General features: G+C 41.3%; 2 protein-coding genes across 3 annotated transcripts in view; both read right to left on the bottom strand.

Annotated features, from left to right (window-relative positions):
• Positions 1-2,642: 2,642 nt before the first annotated feature.
• Positions 2,643-19,867, bottom strand: part of slc6a20 (solute carrier family 6 member 20) — a 132,300-nt gene continuing 115,075 nt past the window's right edge. Inside the window, exon 12 of the mRNA XM_085803005.1 lies at positions 2,643-3,294. Coding sequence (XP_085659131.1) covers position 3,294 — 1 coding nt within the window. The 3' untranslated portion in view covers positions 2,643-3,293. The remainder of the gene's footprint in view (positions 3,295-19,867) is intronic.
• Positions 2,643-19,867, bottom strand: part of dyrk1b (dual-specificity tyrosine-(Y)-phosphorylation regulated kinase 1B) — a 56,317-nt gene continuing 39,092 nt past the window's right edge. For both annotated transcript variants that reach the window (XM_085802996.1, XM_085802995.1), the window contains exons 3-13: positions 18,278-18,397; positions 16,952-17,140; positions 15,442-15,589; positions 13,597-13,746; positions 13,162-13,298; positions 12,064-12,210; positions 11,110-11,250; positions 10,880-11,000; positions 9,448-9,630; positions 8,689-8,792; positions 2,643-5,056 (exon numbers count right to left, since the gene is read on the bottom strand). In XM_085802996.1, the coding sequence (XP_085659122.1) occupies positions 4,367-5,056; positions 8,689-8,792; positions 9,448-9,630; positions 10,880-11,000; positions 11,110-11,250; positions 12,064-12,210; positions 13,162-13,298; positions 13,597-13,746; positions 15,442-15,589; positions 16,952-17,140; positions 18,278-18,397 (2,130 nt within the window). In that variant the 3' untranslated portion in view covers positions 2,643-4,366. The remainder of the gene's footprint in view (positions 5,057-8,688; positions 8,793-9,447; positions 9,631-10,879; positions 11,001-11,109; positions 11,251-12,063; positions 12,211-13,161; positions 13,299-13,596; positions 13,747-15,441; positions 15,590-16,951; positions 17,141-18,277; positions 18,398-19,867) is intronic.

Genomic DNA, 19,867 nt, shown 5'->3' with positions numbered 1-19,867 from the left:
GGAGAGAAAGGAGGAAGAGAAGAAGAAGGAGAAAAAGGAGGATGCGAAGGGGGAGAAACAGAGGAAGATAGAAGAAGAAAAGGGAGGATGTGAAGGAGGAGGAAAAGGAGGATGAGAAGGAGAATGGAGGAAGAGAAGAAGGAGAAAAGGACAGAGGAAGAAGGAGAAAGGGGAGGAAGAGAAAGAGATGGAGAAAAGGGAGGAAGAGAAGGGGAGGAGGAGAGGAGGAGAAAAGGGAGGGTGAGAGGAAGGAGAAAAAGGAGGATGAGATTGAGAAGAAGGTGAAAGGAGGAAGAGAAGGAGAAAAAGGAGGATGAGAAGGAGAAAAGGGAGGAAGAGAATGAGAGAGGGGAGGATGAGAAAGAGAAGGAGAAAAGGGAGGAGGAGAGGAAGTAGGATAAAAGGGAGGGTGAGAGGAAGGAGAAAAAGGAGGATGAGAAGGAGGAGAGAAAGGAGGAAGAGAAGAAGGAGAAAAAGGAGGATGCGAAGGGGGAGAAACAGAGGAAGATAGAAGAAGAAAAGGGAGGAGGAGAAGGAGGAGAAAAAGGAGGATGAGAAGGAGAAAGGAGGAAGAGAAGAAGGAGAAAAGGAGGATGAGAAGGAGAAGGAGAGAAAGGAGGAAGAGAAGGAGGAGGAGAAAGGGGAGGAAGAGAAGGAGGAGGAGGAGAGGAAGAAGGAGGAAAGGGAGGATGAGAGGAAGGAGAAAAAGGAGGATGAGAAGGTGGGGAAAAGGGAGGATGAGAGGAAGGAGAAAAAGGAGGATGAGAAGGAGAAAGAGAAAGGAAGAGAAGGAGAAAAAGGAGGATGAGAAGAAGAAAAATACTTGCCAAATGAGTCTCCATGGTGATTTAACAGGGGCCCAGGTGAGTGCTTGGTTACCTGTCTGTCTCATTGCGAACAGACCATAATAATAATAAAAACACAATTAACAGTTGCATTAATGATTCACGTGGAGCTAATCAGTGTAGGTTTCCATGGTGACACACTCAGCTCTCTGACCCCTACGTCGACCTTCACAGGTAGCAGCAGCAGCATCCTACCTACCTACCTGTCCTGGTTACCATGGTGACCAACTCACCTCACCATCAGCTCATCACCGTCACACAGGAAACAGAAGTTGATTAAAATAAAACAAAATAAGATAAAATAAAATAAAACACCTCCAACATCATCTTTACATCCAGTGCTCCCAGTGAGATGAGAGCTCTTATTTTGAAAGTCACAGAAATTGACTCAGAAACAACCTGGAGACCAACCAGATTTTTTTTTTTTTTACCCGTGTGTGTGTGTGTGTCTGAAGATGAAATAAATAAGATCATATGAATAAATAAACAAAACTTTAAATCAATTATCAAAGCTCAAACTCCTTATTTGGAAGTATTATAATAGGATTCTTTTCAAAATAAGAGCTTTTAAGCTTATGGGGGGACACTACAAGTGAATAGGGTAAAAATTTTAACTAAAAGATATTGCCATTAAACTTACCAAGTTTATCACTTACACTAAGACAAAAAAATTTTGTATTACACGTTTTGTCAAATTTTATGTTTAAATATGTAAATGAGGCAATATCTCATGAAATATGTGCTAATCTGCATACGTTTCCAGAACTGAAATCTGAACAATGGATAAAGCTACTTTCTAAATTCTTGTTTTCTTTTGTTGACATATTAGAGTCAGAAGTTTTTGCAATAGGGATTTTGGATATCTATTTTTATCACTCTGTAAATACTGTCACCAACCCTAAAAAAAAAAAAAAAAAAAAAAATCAAATTTCACTATGTTTTTAGGAATAAAATGTTGTATAAATCAGGCTGTGAATGATAAATCAACAACCCCCTCTGTAAAAACCTTCAGAATATAGACAGGAATAAAACTGGAACGTTTTAAGGAGAAAGCTACTGACGAAAGAGACAAAATGAAGTAAAATAAAACCCCGAATGTGGATTTTCTACCACGTCTTTCGACTTTTCTGAAAGTAGAAAAATAGCCCGAAATCTCAGAATTGATCAGTGCATGAAAAAACAGTGTTTTTGCCTGTAGTGTCTTAAGTCCTTATTTGGAAATATAAGAATATGATTCTTTTCAAAATAAGAGCTTTTAAGCTTAAACTTCCTTATTTGGAAATATTACAACAGGATTCTTTTCAAAATAAGAGCTTTTAAGCTTAAACTTCCTTATTTGGAATTGTTACAATAGGATTCTTTTCAAAATAAGAGCTTTTAAGCTTAAACTTCCTTATTTGGAATTGTTACAATAGGAGTCTTTTCAAAATAAGAGCTTTTAAGCTTAAACTTCCTTATTTGGAATTGTTACAATAGGATTCTTTTCAAAATAAGAGCTTTTACGCTTAAACTTCCTTATTTGGAAATATTACAATAGGATTATTTTCAAAATAAGAGCTTTTACGCTTAAACTTCCTTATTTGGAAATATAATAATAGGATTCTTTTCAAAAAAAATAAGAGCTTTGCATTTTTATTCATATGATTACTTGTTATTATTACTCCACACTGTGACTCCTTCTCCTTCGTGGGTTCGACCGCTTCGATGATGATGGCGATGACGATGATGAAGATGCTGCTGGATCAGTTTTTTTTTGTTTGTTTTTTTTAAGGGAGGAAGAAAAGCGGAGATCTGGTGTTTGTTTGACTTTGGTGTGCAAAAGTATACTCTTTATTCTTATTATATATCCAACTTTATTTTTGCCCCGACCCCTCCCCTCCACCCAGCCCCCACAACCGGTGGCATTCCCATGTCACCAGTTACTGTCACTGTTACAATAGCCAATCAGAGCTCACCTGCAGAAAGAAGGCAACCAAACAAAGAAGAGCAGAAAAAAGGGTTACTTTCAGTTTGTTTTTTCTTGTTAAATAGTAATAAATACATTGAGATGCAGTGGTTCTTACTTTATCCTTTTTCTCTTAAGCAGAAGGGTTAAAAAGTTTTTTTTTTTCATTTTTGTCTGTTTTTTTTTTTCATTTTATTTCTGTTTCTATTTCTTTTTATTTCTTTAATTGATCTGTGTTGGATCTTTAGCAGCAATCCGGACCAGTTGTCATGGTGATTAGCAGCACAGAGAGGAGGAGCTGTCTGGAGGAGAAACACAACGAGGAGGAGGAGGAGGAGGAGGAGGAGGAGGAGGCGATGAAGAGGAGGAGGTGAAGAGAAGAAGTAGAAGTAGAGGAGGAGGAGGAAGAGGAGGAGATTTCTACGAGCGCGCCCAGTGTGTGTGTGTGTGTGTGTGGGGAGGGAGGGAAGGCATCAGTGTCCCGTCCGTCCGTCCGTCCGTCACCTTTTCTCCTCCTCCTCCTCCTCCTCCCTCCGCCTCCCCCTCTCTCTCTCTCTCTCTCTCTCTCTCGTTGCTCTGCTGTTGTCACGGCGATCAGCAGCAGCGGCGGCGGCGGCGTTGGCGAGCGACAGAAAAATTAAAAAAAAACTCAAAAAGAAAAGATGACAGGAGGAGAGAGAATCCATGATGAGTCCTGATTGAATCATCGTCGTTGCCGTCGGCGTCGTCATGGTCGCGGTCGCCGTCGTCGTCGTCGTCCCCGGATACAGGTGAGACTGCTTGTCTCTATGTATGAATACTAATGTCATATGTCAACTAACCAGTGCGGACAACATGAACGTGTGTGTGTGTAAGTGTGTGTGTGTGTGTGTGTGTGTGTAACTCTCCGTCCACCAACATGGGAGTTAATAAAAAATAAAAAATAAAAAATAAAAAATGGAGGAAAAACCAAAAAACAAACATGTCTCCTCTTCGTTTTCTTCCTCTTCTTCCTCCTCCTCCTCCTCTCCAGGCCTTTTTTTTTTTTTTATCTTGAAACAACAACCAAGTAGAACACACAACTCCTCAAACCCGAGAAAAAAAAAAAGAAAAAAGAAAAGAAAAAGAAAAAAAAAATCAAATAATAATAATAATAATATTAAACAACAATAATAATAATATTAATAATAATAATAATAATAATAATTATAATAAAAACAAAAAAAAACCTTGTCACAATCATTCCTTTTTCCAAATTACAGTCGCAACAGAAGAGGAAAGAGAAAGAGAAAGAGAAGACGACAAACTTAAAAACAGGATAAAAAGGAGAGTTTTCCCAGCATCCTCCTCCTCCTCCTCCTCTTTCTCCTCCCTTTCCTCCTCCTCCTCTTTCTCCTCCTCCTCCTCCTCCTCCTCCTCCTCCTCTCATGCAGTACAAACTGTCTCCTTCAGCACAAAGTTCAACCTCTTTGTCTCTGAACTCTGGCTGTCGTGTGTGTAGTTGTTGTTGTTGGTTGTTGTTGTTGTTTGTAGTTGTTGTTGTTTGTAGTTGTTGTAGTTTAAAATTGTATGGCTTTAGGGCATGGTTCAGGTTTTATCAAGAGTTGGCCGGCCCCTCGTCTGAGTCCGGCCTCCCTCTGCCCCCCCCCCCTGCGGCGGAGGAGTTAGGGTTATTGTTGTTGGAGGCGGGGTAGTAGGAGTCCTCGGGGGGCGGCAGGGCTTGTTGTTGTTGTTGTTGTTGCTGTTGTTGCTGTTGCTGCTGCGGCCCCTGTGGCGCAGCGGTGGTGATGATGGGCAGCACCGCCGCCGCCCCCGCCGCCGTCCGAGTCCGGAACGCGGACAGTCCGATCGGCAGGGCGAGGGGCAGCGAGGCCGAGCCGAACTGCGACGCCTCCATGGAAGACACGGCGCCCAGGTGGTGCAGCCCCAGGGACACGCCCACATCCATGCTGTCACTCATCTGGGGCGACGACCCCTGCTGCCCCCCGATCCCCACGCCGATGCCCACCACGCCGCCGATGCCCCCGATGCCCGTCTGTTGTTGTTGCCCCGCCTGCTGCTGCTGTATCTGTCCCGGCTGCCCCACCTGGCGCAGGCCGCGGCCGCCGTTCCCGTGGTGGGAGGAGGAGTAGGTGGGGTGGGGGTGGTGGGGCGCGTCCAGGAAGTGGCGCTGGTGCTGCTGGGAGGCGGCCGGCTTGTGGAGCAGCAACTGGGTGTATGCTGGGTCCTGACCCCCACCTCCACCATCACTGCCCGGCCACATCCTCATCTGCTGCTGGGAGGGAGCCTGAAGGGGGGGGAGGGGGGGGGGGGTAAAGAGGTTAGACACCAGAAGAGAGACACAACGGAGCAGCAACTGAGTCCAGGGTTGTGTCCGAAATCACCCCCTACTCACTATATACAGGGTTTCTGCAGGTACCAGCAAATCTAATTTAATACTTTTTAATGCCCTTTTTAAAGCAGAACTATGCAGGATTTGGGCTGTAATTATTGTGGCTCAGAGTCACTGTGATGGTTGAGTGACCTGTTATGAAGTGAATGGGGTCTAGGCCAATGCGCTCACCCCCCCCACTGGCTGAAAACCGCACTTGCAAGATCAGTCGTCCGTCTCGGTGTTACAAATCTCGTCAATGGATAGAAGTATCGCGAGAAACTGCCTTACGGCAGTACGAGATAAGAACGCATATGACATCATGCATGTCACGAATCGTGATTGGTTTGAGTTCGGAAAGTCGGAGGAAACCATGGAAACATGAAATGTTTACTGATGAAGTTCAGCTTGTGGCTAACGGGGAGCTAATGCTAACACAGATACACACACCATGGGTCTTTTATAAGATAATGTAATAGGCTACATCATGACACACACACACACACACCTTCGCGTTTTGGAACCTTTCTTCCTGTGTGTGTATGTCTGTGTCTTTGTGCCTGTGTGTGGCTGTATTAGCGTTAGCGCCGTGTTAGCATTAGCTCCGTGTTAGCATAGCGTTAGCTCGGTGTTAGCATTAGCTCCGTGTTAGCATTAGCGCCGTGTTAGCGTTAGCTCGGTGTTAGCAGGGCTTAGCAAACAGCAGTAAACACAAGCACGTGTAGGGGGGGTGGAGGAGGTGGCGGCGAGTTTTTTTTTTTTTTTTTTACGACAGTGACATGTGCCTCCCAGAACTGTGGGGGAGCTCCGGAGAGGGAAAAAAAGAGAAACCAACGAAGGAGCGAGCTATTTCCGGCCGACCTGCATAGTTCTGCTTTAATGCCGTTTCAAACATTTTTAATGCCCATGACTGCAAATACTATACGTGTGCATTAGGGGTGTCACGATTTCGATTTTTTTATCGAAATCGATCGAAATTACGTCATGGTCTCGAGCATCGAAGTCAAAGAGAGGATCGACGATAGGGTTAGTTTAGGTTAGGATGGTGCCTAATGTGACACATTATGGAAATTGCATCACTTATATGTATCCCATCTTTTGAAATAAGATTTACTGTACAACATTTGATGAATAAAACCAATGATCGTAGACTAGACTAGTCTGAAAATAGCATAGGCCTCTGTGCTGTAAGAAAAAGAAAAAAAAAATCGAGAATCGAATCGTGACCCTAAAATCGAAAATCAAATCGAATCGAGGATTTGGAGAATCATGACACCCCTAGTGTGCATACATACACTTACCTATATACACATACACACCCAATTACTTGGTTCTGCATGTTTATCACACCAATAGAGGTGCACCGACTGCAATTTTCTGGCTGATCACCGATCACCGATTTTTAAAAAGCCTGACCTGCCGATTCCGATTTTTGCCGATAGCGAATGTCAACAGTAGCCTGCCACCACCTAAAAATATTAATTTAGAAAATTCTCCATTTCTTCACCCATGTTTAATTTTACTGTAGATTAACTGTATAATCCCTCTATTTTTTCTGCTCTTTGTGCTCTATAGGGATGTAATGATATCAAAATCTCACTGTATGAATCAATCAAGTTTTTAGAAATGTTTTAATGCCTTTGAAAATCGAATTTAATGCCTTTTAATGCCATTTAAGGCCTTAATTTTAGCCAGATATATTTAATGACTTTTAATGCTTTTTAATGACCTGCAGAAACCCTGTATATAGTGACCAGGCCATTTTGTAGTGGTGTCCGAATGTTTAGTGATAATTAATGTTCACTATATACGTAGTGACTGAATCTATCCCACAATTCACCGCGAAATGTAGTGAGCATCCGATGGTCACTAACCGGAGCAAGATATCCCATCATGCATTGCGGTCACGGATTGACGCCGTTAACACACCGGCCCAGAACGACCGGTGTAGCTACCAAATAAATGAAGTAGTGCAGCAGCCTCAATAAATGTGTCCAGCTGCCAGAGTTGTCCGGTCGCGGCTTCCACAGACTCCCACAACAAACGTCAGAGCAAATTTCCTAACAAGCGTTATGAACTGACCACAGACTCTGGATAGCGAGGCTAATTTCTGTTAGCCCGTCTATGGTGTTTTACATTAACGTTAGCATTAAGCTAGCGGACGTTATGCTTAGTTGTGACACTGGCTGTGTGTGTTGTGAATGTTGTTTCAAACTATGTGGGTTTGATTGAACATCTTTGATGCTTAAATATATATATATTACCGCTTAATATATTGCTTTACTCCTCTACACCGGCCGTTACCATGGTTGTATCCATGGTACCTGCACCGGCCGTTACAATTGCGGTCGGGACGTTTTAATTACGCGACGTAATACGTCATTAACTGTGCGGCGGAGTAGTGTCCGAAAGTGTTTTTTTTTTTGACCAGTGAGTCACTATAGTCACTATATTGAATTCACTATATAGTGAGTAGGGAGGAGGGAATGAGGGAGTGATTTCGGACACAACCCAGGTGATCGGATTCTACCAGCTGTTGTAATGTAACAAATCTTCAAGGGTAGTTCAACATTTTGTGCAAATTGGCCCATTGCCATAATCCCTATAGTCTTAGGTTCATTACCTTTAATTGTCGGTGCAAGATATTTTTAGAACGGCGGAGCAGAGCCGTGAGCTGCTCAGAGCTACGCTATGGAGGCTCATGGGATTTCTTGGTTTCCCTCATCAAACTCATCAAATACACAATCCAACAACTCCAAAACGCTCTGGTGGACAAGTTGTGACCTGCACATTCACCACGCTATGAGATAATAACACAACGTTACCAGACAGAGTTGTTTTAGAGGGAAATTCATGCAAAACCGCTGATGCGCGTTGCCTTCAGGGGCAGTTTTTCATCGAGCAGACTCTGCATTTACCTCTAAAACAACTCCGTCTTCTAATAGTGTGGTGAATGTGCAGGTCACAACTTGTCCACCAGAGCGTTTTGGAGTTGTTGGATTGTGTACTTGATGAGTTTGATGAGGGAAACCAAGAAATCCCATTAGCCTCCGTAGTGTAGCTCTGAGCAGCTCACGGCTCTGCTCCGCCGTTCTAAAAATAGCTTGCACCGACAATTAAAGGTAACAAACCTACTGCTATGACTATAGGGATTATGGCAATGGGCCAATTTGCAAAAATGCTGAACTATCCCTTTAATTTTTACTGAAACCCAAGTCATTTTCTGGTGAGAAACTTTAACTAAAGTCCTGATCTTACACACACACACACACACACACACACACACACACACACACACACACACACACACACCAACAGTGTAGAGACACATAATGACGGGACAGAACAGAGAAGCTGCAGATGTTCCAGCTGTTCGCTCCGTCGTCCCTCTGTCTCAGGTCTCAGGTGACGATGACGTAGAACCGGGATTTAAGACGATGCTGTGGACTGTCATGAACTGTTGTATCAGTGTGTGTGTGTGTGTGTGTGTGTGTGTGTGTGTGTGTGTGTGTGTGTGTGTGTGTGTGTGTGTGTGTGTGTGTGTGTACCTGAGGGCTGGTCATCTCATAGTCTGAATGTGTAACAGCAGAGTTGTAGTAGCGGTTACTGTAGCGGTAGTTGCGGTTGTCATTGGAAGAACCACTGGAGCCACCTGGAAATAAAAAGGTACCGACGTTACACACACACATAAACACACACACGGTGCAATGAATTCTGGGTAAATTAAGACTTATTTTTTTCTCAATATCAACACAACAGTCGAACAAATTAAATTAAACTACAAAAATATTTCCACTATCAACAACAATTATAGGATTCTTTTCAAAATAAGAGCTTTTAAGCTTAAACTTCCTTATTTGGAAATATTACAATAGGATTCTTTTCAAAATAAGAGCTTTGCATATTTATTCTTATGATTACTTGTTATTATTGCTCCACATTGTGACTCCTTCGGCCTTAATAGCTGATTAAAAGTTGCTCAAAATATGATTTCTTTATGCATGGCACTTTTCTTGAGTGTCTTTTTGAATCTTTTTTTATTATTAATACCAATTAGAGCTGCAACAATTAATTGATTATCAGCTATTTTGACAATAGGATAATCGGTTTGAGTACTTTTTAAAGAAAAAAAGTCCAAATTCTCTGATTTCAGCTTCTTAAATGTGAATATTTCTGGTTTCTTTGTTCCTTTATGACAATAAACTGAGTTTCTCTTTGGTTTGTGGACAAAACGAGACATTTGAAGGCGTCATCTGGTGGTTTGGGAAACACTGGTTGACATTTTTAACATTTTATTCAATTTTTACCAGAGCTAGAGACAGAGCTAGTAGTGGAGGTTGAATGGGAGTGGTCCATGGCAGGAGAGGTGGATGTAGATGAACTGGTGTTGGTTCCTTCATCTGTCGTCTTCTTGAAGAAATTGTGCTGCAGGGCGTAGAATGGCGTGATGCGGCTTTTAGGGTCGTAGTCCAACATACGCAGGATCAGGTCTGCAACGGGGAGAGAGATCAAGACGACGATGAGGAGGATGATGAAGAGCTTCTGTCTTTCCCTCTGGTCACTGAGCTCCATGTGAATGAAACACTTTCTGTCTGTTGTGTGTTGATGCTGATGCTGATATTTAGTGTAATGTAACTTATTATGGTATAAACTGAATCAACATACGGAGAAGAGGTGGGATTTAATAAACTATCGCTTCTTCCCGCTCCAAAGAAGTGTTAAAAACCCTCCTGTTGTCCTTCTGGGTCAAATTGACCCAATTTGTTCCCTTCCTCCGTCCTTCCTTCTTTCTTTCCTTTCTCCCTTCCTTCCCGTCATCCTGACTTCTTCTTCCTTCCTCTTTTGATCCAATTGACCTGATCCGTTCCCTCCCTCCATCTTTCTTTCCTTCCTTTTTCCCTTCCTTCTTTCCACAATCCTTTCCCCTCCCTCCCTTCCTTCCCTTCATCCTTACTTCTTCCTTCCTTTTTGACCCAATTGACCCAATCTGTTCCCTCCCTCCATCTATCGTTCCTTCCTTTCTCCCTTCCTTCTTTCCACAATCCTTTTCCCCTTCCTTCCCGTCATCCTGACTTCTTCTTCCTTCCTCTTTTGATCCAGTTGACCTGATCCATTCCCTCCCTCCATCTTTCCTTCCTTTTCCCCTTCCTTCTTTCCTCCCTTCTTCTTCCTTCCTTGAATGAATCTGTTCCCTCCCTTCATCTTTCTTTCCTTCCTTTGTCCCTTCCTTCCACAATCCTTTTTCCCTCCCTTCATCCTTACTTCTTCCTTCCTTTTTGACCCAATTGACCTAATCTGTTCCCTCCCTCCAGCTATCTTTCCTTCCTTTTCCCCTTCCTTCTTTCCTTCCATCTTTCCCTTTGTCCTTCCTTCCTTGACCCAGGAGGACAACAGGAGGGTTAAGTCTTGTTGTTGTTTCATTTTGTGTTGTTGTCTTGTATTTAATGTTAATTGTTTGTTTTCATTTTGTTCTTCTTTTATTCTGTGTTCAAATAAACTTTAATTCATTCATTCATTCATGTGCTGTCGCTTAAATTCTGCAAATACAGAAACTATGAGCTGTAATTTGCTGTACCAAAAGCAAATTCTGCTGATTTTCTTGTGCAGTCGTTAATAATGAATCTGAATCTGAACTGACTAAATATATTTGTATATTTTCTTTCATCATCTGATCATGTTGGATCAATCAGCCCCAGTGTTGTTGTTGTTGTTGTTGTTTTAATGTTGTTGTTGTTTCACCTTTAAACTTCAGGTAGTCACAGGGGGCGTGTCCCGGCTCCCCTGCCCTGCGGCCCCCGGGGCCCCCAGTCTCCACCCCCAGAATCTCATGGAGTCGTCGCGTGGCTGGAGGCTTGTACTCCTGCAGACACACACACACACATTTAGATTTAGACACAGAGACAGACACAGACACACAAACACACACACAACTGCACTGATGCGAAGTCGACTAAACTAAACGTACAAACCTTCTTGATGTCCTTGTTCTTCTTCACCGTCCACAGACCGTCTGACAGTTTGTCAAAATACTTCCTGGCTTTAGGAGCTGCGTCCAGCATGTGGCTGGGGGGGACGCCCAGGACCTCCACAATCTTATTCATCTGGTCGACCTGCACACACACACACACACACACACACACACACACACATTAGTATTTCTCTTGTTTACATACGACACATGTGGCATCAGGAGGAAACATACGACCAGTGTTGCTGCATTTAGAACCAGTCAGACAAATCAATGAGGGTTGTTGCTATTACACTTCATTATTATCATATTAATAATAATAATAATTATTACTATTTTATATAAATTATATATTATCTATTATTTACATTATATTCAAAAGCTCCACTCTCTCTGCTGTGATGTAAAAACTCTCTCATACGTTCATATGAATGCAGAATCGAACTGAAACGTTATCAACACTGCTGTATGTTGCTGTGATACAGACACATCTGTTACAGTTTGTTTTGAGCATCTAGAGAAGTTTTATGTACAAAAAAGTGAAAAAAGGGTGTGTTTGTTGTATAAATTGTGCTGCCAGGTGTTTCCATAAACAGTCAAATCTTAACTAGCCCTTATTTCTACACACTGTTAAAGTGATGCATCATCCAAATCTCTACATTGTTTATCTTTGTTCCAGTGTTAAATGTAATTAATTTAGTTTTTGGGGAAGCAACATGGATGAAGGAGTTTCTACTGGAAAAAGAGGCCTAGTTATGTTCAAATTATAAAAGAAAAAGGACAAAATGAAGATGAACTAGTTCATTTTTTGAAAAGTGAACTTTGTTTAACATTTAAAAAATGAATTATGCAGATGAACTAGTTCATTTAGTCCTGTCTAAGTGTGAACTGGTGCAACACGGATCATGTTTGAGCTGTCGGGGACAGCAACAGTGTTTGTTGTGTTTGTCGTTACCTCATTGGAGCCGCTGAACAGAGGCTCTCCTGTGTGCATCTCCACCAGGATGCATCCCAGAGACCACATGTCGATGGCCAGGTCGTAGGGCATTCCCAGCAGGACCTCCGGAGAGCGGTAGAACCTGCTCTGGATGTACTGGTAGATCTGAGAGGACAGAGGACGAGGACGAAGGAGATTTATTATCAGATTATCAATCATCTGATGGAGGATTTTCTGTTGATCAGTTGAGTTAAAGGTCCAGTGTGTAATAATTGTCAAGGTTTATTGGCAAAATCTGAATCTACTACCCATGAATATATTTGTATAAGTGTATAATCGCTATAAAATAAAATCTGTTTGGTTTTTGCCTTATAATTCTTCTATTATATCTACATATAGCAAGGGTCTTGCTTTAGAGAGCGTCGCCATCTTGCGCCGCCATGTTTGTACAGCAGCCAGCCAGCCAAAGAGCTAGAATCTGAGTGCTCGATATGACGTTTTCCCCCCATTTTACACACTGGACCTTTAAAGAGGAACTATGCAAGTTTTGTCGCTTTTCCTCTGTTTTTCTAACCCTCCTCTCGGCCATGTGCATTTGTTTTTAACAAAGCCGACAAAGAATCAATCCATCCACAGCGGTGGATAACGTTATATAACATATACGATGTTATGATGTGTATATCTGTGTAGTCTGAACCGTCATAAACCGAGTAAGTAACTTGGTTTTCAGCCGTGAGACGCCAGGTGGAAGACAGAGAGTCATGTAGTTAACTATCACAACGACTCCGGAGCTTTTTAATGAAGGTAAAAATGCAGCATAGCCACGAAGAAGAAGAAAGATGAAGGAATGAAAGAAGATGAAATCCTCTGTTCCAGCTGCTGTTCCAGATGTTGTCCACTGTGAGGCGCTGTCATCTCCTCACAGCTGCAGCTTCAGTCACGCTGCACCTTTAATTCATCCGTTCATCCAGCTCCTGAGCTCTGACGACGAGCTTATGACCGCACTTTGACATTTATATATGTTTCTATGTGTGTGAATATATATATGTGTGTGTCTGTGTGTGTGTGTGTGTGTGTGTGTGTGTGTGTGTGCGTGTGTGTGTGTGTTGTGCTCACCCTCTGTCCCAGCTGGCAGGAGGATCCGAAGTCGACTATCTTGATGGCGGATCTCTTGGGGTTACACAGCAGGATGTTCTCTGGTTTCAGGTCGCAGTGGATGATTGACAGCTCCGGCGTGGCCAGGAATAATAACGCTGCACTCACACAAACACACACACACACACGACGACACAACAGGGTTATACAATTAATCTGTACATTTATCACCATGGTAACTGTCGCTGATGCTCATTTCATCATTTAAAAAAAACACTAAATCAGCGTCTGATGATGTTTTAGGTTTTAGAAGCTGCAGCCGACAGTTCCTGCTCTGGCCACATGGGGGCAGAGCAGCACAACAATCTGAGCCTAGTGTGTGTGTGTGTGTGTTCAAGTGTGTGTTTCAGTGTGTGTTTGTGTGTGTGTGTGTGTGTGTGTGTGTGTGTAACCCACCTGTACAGAGCTGCTGTGCAAATTTCCTAGTGAGGTTGAGGGAGACTCCTCTGAAGTTGGTGTTCCTCAGCAGGTCGTACAGGTTGTAGCTCAACAACTCAAACACCAAACAGAGATGGTTCCTAAACATAAAGTGACGCTTCAGGTGGACTGCACGCGCACACACAGACACACACAGACACACACACAGAGAAAGACAAAGACAGATGGGAGAAAGAGAAGAAGGTTAACACAAGAGAAACAAACACATCACTTCCTGTCATGAATCACATTTACAGTAAAACAACGTTCAACCAAACTTTCAAATTTTAACAGGGGACACTGCAGGTGAATAGGGTAAAAATGTTTAAATAACAGATATCACCATGAAACTTCCCAAGTTTATCACCCACATTAAGACAAATATTTTATTACAAGTTTTGTCAAATTTTTATGTTTAAATCTTCTTTTATCACTTTGTAAATGAGAAAATACTGTCACCAGCCCTAAAAAAAAATCCAATTTCGCCATGTTTTTAGGAATAAAATGTTGTATAAATCTGGCTGTGAATGATATATCAACAATCCCCTCTGTAAAAACCTTCAGAAGTGGAGATTTCTCGCTCAGAGTTTGAGGAAAAACTCATTTTGAGAAAACGGCCTTTAAAGACTTGCACTGTAAAATTCCATAGATTGTTAATGTAAATCGTACTTTTACGAGTGGTTGCGGATACGCAAGGAATGACCATTTTTGGAGCTTACATCATTGTTCAGGTGAGAGAGCTTTACAATAAAACCTGACATGTCAGATAACAGGCACAGCACAGTATGTCACATAGCTGCTAACTTTTGGCGAATTTAGGAGAAATCTACCAACAAAAGAGACAAAATGAAGTCAAATAACCACCTTAATGTGGATTTTCTACCATTTCTTTTGACTTTTCTGAAAGAATACATGTTAAGGAAGAAAAATGGCCCAAAACTGTTACCACAGTTCTGGCCTGACGCTGCTGGTGTGTTTTTTCTACATTTGACAACAGGAGCCATCGTTTTTTTTGTAATCGTGGGTCAGTTTTGTGTGTTATTGTTGAAACTACAGATTGTTAAAAGTCTTTTTAAATAATATTTTTGTACATAACAGAACATTTCACTGTTTTTTTTTTTACATATTTTTTGTACATAGCGGATTATTATTGTATATGCCCCACAAAAATGAAACACCTTGCCTGATACAGTTAGACATGCCACATCAGTAGCCATTTTTAAGTTTAAGTGTGTATGTGATGAAGATGGCATACATATGATTGTTAACTTGCACTTGCACTCTCTGATTGATTTCTAATTGATCTTCTGTGACTGCTTTTACTGTAACTATGTAGTATACCTGTTGTGAAGTGCATTGAGTCTGCCTTGTGCATGAAATGCGCTTTATAAATAAAGTTGAATTGGATTATTTCTTTATATTCTTTAATCTTTATGTTTCCTCTACTTCTTTGCTGCTGTTTCAAGTGAATTTCCCAATAAAAAGCCTCATGTCTTGTGTGTGTAGAGTTGTGTGGTTGGTGTAGTGTGCGTGTCGGCCTGCAGGGGGCGCTGCAGAGAGACCACTGACCCACACAGGGTTTAAAAAAAAAAAAAAAAGGCCCTGGCGTCTTGATGTCAGTGATACTGTGTCAGAGTCATGTGGATTGACACATTTATAGAAACACAAGTGTCTCAGTGACAGACGACTAACAACACCTCACAGATGCTTCATGTCGGACCGAGGACACACACACACACACACACACACACACAGAGGTGCATGTATATGTGTGTATGTGTGTATATACTGTATATGTAGTGTGTGTGTTGTGGTTGTTCTTACCTATGTAATATTTCATCTCAGTGTCGTGCTTGTTCATGAGCTCCAGCAGGCGAAGTTCGATCTGTGCCTGGTTTAAAAATGCCTTTTTGTTCTTAATGATCTTAATGGCGACCCATTCCTGCTCGTGGTGGTCGTAGGCCTTCACCACCTGCAAACACACACAGAGAAAGACACACACACACACACACACACACACACACACAGAGAAAGACACACACACACACACACACACACACACACACATACTCAGTCATCTCGGCGGCGACTGGGAGCCTGATGTCCCAGACTGTCAGGACGCCGGCTGGAGCCTCTGCTCTGATTAAAAGCTAATGAGGACGTTGTGAAATGTTAAAAAAAAAAAGAAAAAAGAAAGAGCTAAATACACAGGAAACTGAGCAGCCCCACTTTTACACTGATGTTAAACATGACATCATCAAGGTGGACTCTTTGGTAACCCTTTAATTTATAGGCCCTTAATTACATGAGAATGTCAAGAAATAGCCAAGAAATAACAATTAATTGCGTCAAAATGTCTAGAAGTAGCCTAGAAATAACCGTCAACTTCAAGGACTTGGTGGAGAACCATTCTGGCCTTTCTCAAAAAGATTCAAAGCATGAAAAGCATGTGTAATCTCATAAGCCTTTATGAAAAACCGTAAAAGACCGTAATTTCTAGGCTATTTATTGACATTACTACACAATCAATTGTTGTTTCTAGGCTATTTCTTGACATAATTGTTATTTCTAGGCTATTTCTTGACATTACTACACAATCAATTGATATTTCTAGGCTATTTCTTGACATAATTGTTATTTCTAGGCTATTTCTTGACATAATTGTTATTTCTAGGCTATTTCTTGACATTACTATACAATTAATTGTTATTTCTAGGCTATTTCTTGGCATTACTATACAATTAATTGTCATTTCTAGGCTATTTCTTGACATTATGAAGAAATAAATTGTTATTTCTAGGCTAAATCTTGACATTACTACACAATCAATTGATATTTCTAGGCTATTTCTTGACATAATTGTTATTTCTAGGCTATTTCTTGACATAATTGTTATTTCTAGGCTATTTCTTGACATAATTGTTATTTCTAGGCTATTTCTTGACATAATTGTTATTTCTAGGCTATTTCTTGACATTATGAAGCAATACATTGTTATTTCTAGACTAATTCTTGACATTACTACACAATCAATTGTTATTTCTAGGCTATTTCTTGACATAATTGTTATTTCTAGGCTATTTCTTGACATTACTACACAATTAATTGTTATTTCTAGGCTATTTCTTGACATAATTGTTATTTCTAGACTATTTCTTGACATTACTACACAATTAATTGTTATTTCTAGGCTATTTCTTGACATTACTACAAATTTAATTGTTAATTCTTGGCTATTTCTTGACATAATTGTAATTTCTTGGCTATTTCTCGACATTACTACATAATTAGCGGCCTGTAAAACCGACCCTTCTCCTTCTTCTCCTCCTCTCACCTGTCCGAACGAGCCCTTCCCGATCAGCGAGTCTATCTCATAGCGGTCCAGCCACTTCTCTCCATTTTTCACAATATAGTCGTAGTTGTCGTCATCGTAGCCGTCGTTGTAGACTTTTCTCTCCTTCTTGGTGCTGCTGTCCTCTGGAGGGACCTGCTGGGCCCGCCGCTTCTTCTTAGTATAGTACACCTGTAGACGAGGAGGAGGAGGAATAAACCATCTGTTTACAAGGCCTCTGTTCTTTTACCTTTAATTTATAGAAGTTTTTTACCTCATTATTTATCTCTATTTGATTTAAATTTAACTCATTCAATGTCTTTAACAGGTTTTCTATTGGCATTTCATCTATTTTTATTCTTCTCTAAGTCCTGATCAGTGAGACTTGAGCAGCTGTCCATGTTTCTGTTTTAATTATCTTGTTCTGTCTTTTAAATGTTCATATGTACAGTAGTCGCTCTCTCCTGCTGCCTACAGGTATAAATAAAGTGAACCTGAACCTGAAGCTGCTCATGTGTCCACAGGTGCAGTGAACACACCTTTCTCCACCTTCAAACTTTATTTATATTCACTTCCTTCCCCTCTCATCTAATTGTTGTTGGAAATAAATCAAGATTCAGAAAATTAACCTCAAAAAAGCTACATGAGTTATGTTTTATACCAGTTTTATTACTCACTTCTGGTCAACTACTGTGCTTTCTTAAAGGTTTTTATCTTATTTGTTGTATTGATTGTACATGTGATCTTGTGTTTTGACTTTATTGCTTCATTATTTCACTGTATAAAGTTGTTTCTCTTGTCTTTTAAACAGACCCCATGAAGAACAGTCTTCACTACAGTGATGACTAATGGGAATCCATTAATAATAAACAATTTGAACTGAATGCAAATACATCTAATACAATAATCTGGGTCATCTAATCGTTACTGAAAATAAATCAAGATTCAGAAATCTTTTGACTTGTTTCTGGTCGACTATTTCCTTAAAGGTTTTTAATTTTCTTATTCTTCTTTTTCTTATTTGTTGTATTGATTGTACATGTGATTTTGTGTTGTGTTCTGACTTTATTGCTGGATTTTTCCGCTGTATAAAGTTGTTTCTCTTGTCTTTTAAATGGACCCCATGAAGAACCGTCGTCACTGTGATAATGACTGATGTGGATCCATAAACAATAAACTATTTCAACTAAATAAATGCAGATACGTCTCAGTCTGGTCCTGCAGCTCAAAGCGAAGGTGTAAACTTTACTATTTCTAACGGTGCTTTATCCCAGGTACTTGAACGTCACACAGATCCAGAACCTGTGTGTGTGTGTGTGTGTGTCGTACCTCATTGATGTGCTTGTAAGTTTTGATGAGGTCAACAGAGAGTTTCCTCAGTGGGGCGCTGGCAGGGTCTCTGAAACTAGGGGGGATCCTCCGCTGGAGTATGGTCATATCAGACAGCACCTGCAGAGGACGGAAACAACACGTTAACAACATGCTAACAAACACGTTAACAACACGCTAACAAACACGCCAAAAACACGTTAACAAACACGTCACATTTATTAGTCTTAAGACGACAGGCGATAACGTCTTTTCAGCTCCCTCGGGCGTCGTGGACAGGAAACCTTCAGGCTGTTGGTTCAGTTGGTGGAAACATAACGAACCGCGATGCGACGCTGAGTGTTTTAACTCTTGGTGGTTGGATACGAACCTGATACGACTGTGATCGAACGATGGGAACGATCCATTTGAGCAGCTGAAGTTGGACGATAGTGGAAATGTTAAAAATGTCGCCTTAAATCCATATTGTTTCCTAAATGTTAAGCTGAACTGGGATTATTCTTTTTCCTCATGAGGTTTTCATAGGGTTAGATAGACAAACTGGTTTTCTCTAATATTGTGTCTCAATTCGAATACTTCCATACTTAAACTAAGTATTTTGAATCTAAGTGCGTCTCAATTCACAAGTATGGTAAAATGCAGTGTACTGTAAAGCCTAGTTTATGGTTTTGCGTCATGTCGACGGCGTAGTTACACTAGCTACGTGTTGCGGTGACGCGAACTGAAAGGGCTGTGATTGGTCGGCTCAGAATGTAATTTCCGGCAGTTCTTTTTCCCGGTCTTTCTTCCTGCCACGCCGCCATTTTTAAAGTTTTTTGTGGAACGGTTACGAACGTTTTTGGACAACAATGGACCAAGTAGAAGAGCAAGTTCTTTAATTATTCTGAAACCACACAAACACACAGCCACACCCCCCCCCTAGCGGCATGGTGGTGAATTGCAGAGCAACGCGTTCCCTCGACGCAGAACTTCGAATGGTCCAATACTATAAACCTGCCTTAAGAACCTGGATAGTTCACTCAAAACGTTGGAACGATGGACGCTTCATACCGTCAATGATCGCCACTTAAAGCAGAAGTAAGCGATCCGGTCGTTTTGGCTAATGCTGCGTTCCAGGTAGGCTTTTGAAACCGTAAATTACAGCTTCAAGTCACGACTTACGACTTTGTAGCGTTTCAGGCAACCCACTCGTGTTTTTCCGACCTGTTTTACCTGTGAAAGTCACTATAACGGCCACTCGTAACTTCTGACCCGTGAACTCGTACCAGATCGAACTGGTACCACTTGACAGGTCGGAAAAACACGAGTTACGAGTTACCTTGAACGCACCATAACAGTCCTCGTCCCTACGTCACCACATTCACGGCGTCCCTTGGCTGCACACACAGCCCTTTATGCCGTTCTCTCTCCTCATTGGATAAAAACTGTAGGATACGAGAAAAGTTTTCTCTTCGGCTCAGAGCAGAGCAGAGTGACTGACAGACCCGTGTTTCAGACCAAACACTCTATGTAAGTGATTGCTGTCGGAAGATAGAACTATTTAAGACTTATATTAACACAAAAATAACGCTTACTTCTGCTTTAATTTTC

The sequence above is a fragment of the Trachurus japonicus genome, chromosome 16 (assembly GCF_045865225.1).
Source record: "Trachurus japonicus isolate A0001 chromosome 16, Traja_1.0".
NCBI lineage: Eukaryota > Metazoa > Chordata > Actinopteri > Carangiformes > Carangidae > Trachurus > Trachurus japonicus.
Note: the sequence above shows the minus strand (reverse complement) of the source record. Positions and strands in the feature narration are given on the sequence as shown.